The sequence below is a fragment of the Labeo rohita genome, chromosome 12 (genome assembly GCF_022985175.1).
Source record: "Labeo rohita strain BAU-BD-2019 chromosome 12, IGBB_LRoh.1.0, whole genome shotgun sequence".
NCBI lineage: Eukaryota > Metazoa > Chordata > Actinopteri > Cypriniformes > Cyprinidae > Labeo > Labeo rohita.
Genome location: NC_066880.1, coordinates 24250883 through 24255814, shown reverse-complemented (window position 1 = coordinate 24255814; position 4932 = coordinate 24250883). Strand labels below are relative to the sequence as shown.

The window sequence follows — 4932 nt, the reverse complement described above, 5'->3', positions numbered from 1 at the left end:
GAAAAAGTATAATCTATCAATCAGACAACAGAAAGCATGTATTGAATGTGACCCTGGACCACAAAACCAGTCGTAAGTAGCACAGGAATACTTGTAGCAATAGCCAACAATACACTGTATGGGTCAAAATGATTGATTTTTCTTTTAATCATGGGGATATTAAGTAAAGATCATGTTCCATGAAGATATTTTGTAAATTTCCTACCGTAAATATATCAAAACTTAATTTTTGATTAGTAATATGTACTGCTAAGAACTTTGTTTGGACAACTTTAAAGGCAATTTTCTCAATATTTCGATTTTTTTGCACTTTCAGATTGCAGATTTTCAAATAGTTGTATTTTGGCCAAATATTGTCTTATCCTAACAAACCATACATCAATGGAAAGCTTAACATACTGTGTATGACAGGTTTTTCAGCAAAGTTTTGATCAAGTTGAAAATATAGAGGCCTTAGAAATTTGCATATTAAATATGACACCGTAAACTTTATAGGGTTAAGTATAATTGCAAGCAGGGTGTGTTATTAATGTCTTGGAACTCATGATTTATCTAAAAGTTGTTCCACATCCATCTACTTCAAGACACAGAGAGCTGTTTAGATGTTCTAATCTAATTTGCCAGTGATTTGCTGTTCTCTCCAAAACCATCATCCTTATCTAAACTCACATTTGGTCTGTTTCTTTAAGGTCAGGACTCCAGGTACTTTACATTTCATAATGCTTTAGTTGCTAAAGAGATCTCAGTGTTCCTCAGATAACATATGATTTACATTTTTACATGAGAAAGCATCAGGACATGGTCCAGAATGTTCTGTCTTAATTTGCATATGCATAGGCTTGTTAGCATCAACCTATTGCAAGTAACAAAAAAAAACCCAACTGTTGAAATTTAAAAGTTGTTTTATTAAATAAAACCCATACGATAAAGAGCAAGTTAAATAAGTTGCATACAGTACAAAAGCTATATATAACACAACTACATTATAAATATACATCACAGACACTTTGTAGAATTACAGTGATCCATGACAAAGTAGTGCCCTCGTTTTTGCTTTCTTGTATATACTTATATACACATCTTTTATATAAACAAAATATAAAATATCCAATACATCACAGCTCATCTACAAAACATATGTACAAAGCTCATGTTAGTTCAGGACTAATTTCTGACATAACTACTGAACTTGGTGGGGAGATTGTCCACTGGGTAAACGGTTGGGCCCGTTTTCATTGTTGGGGGTCCGTTTGAAAGAATCCAGCTGCACTGCTGTGTTAGCTCAACTAAAAAGATTTTGAGTAGCACTTTGGCAAACTCTTTGCCCACACACATCCTGGAACCTCCTCCGAAGGGGATGTAGTTAAACCTGGAGCCGTCCTCCAAGCCTTTGCTCATGAACCTCTCTGGTTGGAACTCATCTTTGTTAGGAAACACCTCAGCAACATCATGTGTGTCACAAATGCTGTAAATGACATTCCATCCTTTGGGTATCTGGTAACCCTGAAGGGAAACAAAAGAAAGTTGAGCGTCAAGTGACTTGGAGAGCATATAGGAGAGCATTTTGAAGAATCTTAAGTTCAACTTACATTCAGTTCAAAGGTTTTGAGAGCCACTCTGAAGCCTCCAGGTACAGGAGGGTTGATTCTGAGAGTTTCTTTGATCACACATCCAGTGTACTTTAGTTGTTCCAACAGCTCCATACTTAAAGTCTTCCCAGGTGAATAGAGGCCCATTTCAACCTGTGCATACAAATTTGTACATTAGCCCACACGTTGATTTAGATGTGCCATCAGATTGAAAAAACTCAAAGGTAAATGTTTAAGATCATACCTTCTCCTGAACCTCTTCTCTGACTTTCTGCACCACTTCTGAATTCAGACCCAAGAACATCACCAGTGAGGTTGCAGTGCTGGCGGTGGTCTCGTGACCTCCAAACAGAAGCTCAGTAGCTGCTTCTTTCATTGCCTGAGGGGAAAACAAACACTTTATTAATAATATTCACTCACTGGATGTCACTTCTAGAAGCGAAACAATCTGACAAGTAGTTACCTGCAAACTAAAGGGCTCGTCACTTCTCCTGCTGTTCTCAATCAACAGCTGAAGAGCGTCTTTGTGTTTTTGCTCGTTTTCATTGTCATCATCTTGAATTTTCTTCCTGATGTTCTCCTCGATTTTGGAGTGGATGAAATTGCGTGCTCTCAGACCCTGCCAGACAAATTACAGGTTGTTATTTAATGAAGTTTATTTCATGCATCTTCAGACTGTCATCCTGCAATAACTTACCCTGTACAAGCCGCTGAATGGAACATCAATAGGCAGGGAGAACAAGTTCTTGATCATTTCCTCAAAAGCTTCCACCAGTTCCTGTTCATCTGTCTTGATTTGCTCAGGCTCGAAACCAAGCAGGATTCTCATGGCTATGCGAAACATGAGTCGTTTCATTTCAGGGTAAACCAGCACACATGTATCTCTTTGCAGCCAGTCTTGTATGGCACTCTTCACCTCCTCCTGGATGACTGGGATGTAGTGCTCAAGAGCATCTCTTGAGAATGCTCTCATAATAGCCTAAACAGAACATTTTAATAGAAAAATCAGTACATCTTTTCAAACTTTTTTCCATTTCAAATGCAAATATTAAAGCTGAGGTTTACAGATTTAACACTGAGGAACATCAGAGGTTCCTCTGAAAATCTACAACTTTTGAAGATGCCTCAAAAATTCCATTGTTTAATCAAGGAACATCTCAAGTGCCTTTTAAATGTTTTTGCATAAGTTCCTCAGAGAAGTTACTTCTAATATTAATGCAATGTAATATACAAAACACAAAAGTATTAGCATCCTTACCTTTTTCTTGTTTTTGTGTTGAGTGCCATGAACATTTGAGAGCGTGTCAGAGCCCAGGATAGTTCTCACTGATGCTGGCCACTGAACAGCAACCAGCTTGTGTTCGCCCAACAGAATCTGCCTCACGTTATCAGCTCCCATCACCCTGACAGTCGGGTTCCCAAAGAGGTGCGTTTTGTAGATGCATCCGTATTTCTGGCGCTTCATCCGAAGGAACTTCCTTCTCTGTGTGTAAGGAACAACGCGTTATTGTCACAAAGGTTCCAAACGCACATTTAACTCTAAATGCATCCGATATTAAGACAACAAAACATGTAGCTAGCAACTAAGTACATTCAGCCGAACAAGCGCACGCAGTGCCTACCTGGAGGATAAGCTGGAGCGTTTCTCCAATGAAGGGTAAACCCATGGTACCTGGCGGCAGCGGGATTCCACAGTTCGGATCGACCCGGCGAATCAGTAACATCTCCCACAACTTAACCGCGGCGAGAAAGAGCAAAACGGGGAGCACGATGGTGCAGAGAAAGGTGACTATGAGCGTGTACAGCCCCATGGTAAAGCGCGCAAAAATCGCAAAAGAGCTTCTGGAGAGGAGACGCGTCTTTACGCGCAGACTGAGAGCGTCCTCGCCTGTGCGCCCTTATATATCCATTGCGCGCAGGTCTCCTCCTGTTACCTTCCTCAGATAAATTAGTTCACACAAAGTTCATCTTTAATTGTGGTGTCATCTCGCCCCGCCCACAGGGCAGAAGCTGCTCCAAACTCTCAACCATTTGTTATAGGCGCATTTTAATACCACCTCCTGTAGAAGGCAGACAATCCTGAGATTTCACTTTGAAAAGGTGTTAATTCCCCCGACACAAAAGGAAGCATCCGAGGCTCTTTTGTTGCCAATATTCCCGTCGTTTACACTCATTACTCTGGGTTTGTGTGCCATCAGAAATGCCGTAGAGGATTTAATTGAGGAGCTTAAACTGTGAAGCTCAACTTTTACATTTTAAATCCCTTAAATGTCCCTCTTTTTGTCCTTCTTTGGCGCGGGGGTCCTTAAAAAGCAATTACGCAATTTAAAAAGCTTATCTACCTATAAATAACATTTTGATATTAAAAATTAAATAGATTTTTATAGAACTTTTCTCTGTAGACTGTGTGTTTTGGGTCTTATTATCAAGGATCTGACTGCAACATCTATACATTAGCATACAACTGAGAAATCTGTAAACACTGTGTGCAATATCAAACTAGACAGTATATTTGAAGTTGTTGAGGTCAGTGATTGAAATAAGTTATGACAGTTCTATGTGTTGTCAGGGCTGTGTTGCTGGATCTGATCTCCTATTAGACTTTAACCTGGAACAGTGCCATAGCTGTTATGCCCTGTTTTCATGTGGAGCCGAGTGTGCAGTAATATCATAAATGTGATCATTGTCTCGCTGCGGGTTCAATCCCGGGTCAGCTTAAAAAGTGACGGAGCAGAGCAAGGTTACCGGTACATGAAGAGCAAACACCCACAGTCTGAATTACTGTTTTTACGACAGCCATAACGTGGAAAAAACAAGCTGGGAAGTCAGTCAGTTAAAGAGACAGAATGGCTCCAAATTTTTCCCTCTCCTCATTCTTTGATGTGTGTCTGCCCTGCATTTCACCTTTCATCCTGTGTGATGGGATGGGGAAAGCTCACGCGTGACATATCTGCGTTTGAGGGTATTTTAGGCATGTGTCTATGTAAGCAACGCGTTCATATGTTAACCCATTACACAACCGTTGCCATATTTATTCTTCGACATGACCCGACCGTGCCAAATGCCCTAAGCAATCCTTCAAACTTGGCCTTATTTGTGAATTTGTGCAATTATGAGACTTGTTTTCCCTCGTAAGAGTCATAGCAGTGTGTGAAATGCTTTGACGAACCTAATAAACTCTTTCAACCTGAGCCAAGAGCAATGCAACCTGAAGTTCAAGGATAGTTCACCCAAGAAAACTTGTATAAATTCTTCCTATTTATAGCTCTCAAATAGTGTTTTATTTCGATTATATCCTCTATGTAAACAGTGATATTATCCAGTGTAGTGTTGTACTTCAACT

The 4932-nt window shown here is 39.9% G+C and overlaps 1 protein-coding gene across 1 annotated transcript; it reads right to left on the bottom strand.

Annotated features, from left to right (window-relative positions):
• Positions 1-884: 884 nt before the first annotated feature.
• LOC127173832 (cytochrome P450 26A1) lies at positions 885-3474 on the bottom strand. The gene is made up of 7 exons (XM_051123854.1): positions 3212-3474; positions 2848-3072; positions 2287-2568; positions 2053-2208; positions 1834-1968; positions 1590-1742; positions 885-1503 (listed from the first exon to the last, which is right to left on the bottom strand). Exons 1-7 carry the CDS (start codon positions 3398-3400, stop codon positions 1165-1167), a joined length of 1479 nt encoding a protein of 492 aa, XP_050979811.1. The 5' UTR covers positions 3401-3474; the 3' UTR covers positions 885-1164.
• Positions 3475-4932: the final 1458 nt, after the last annotated feature.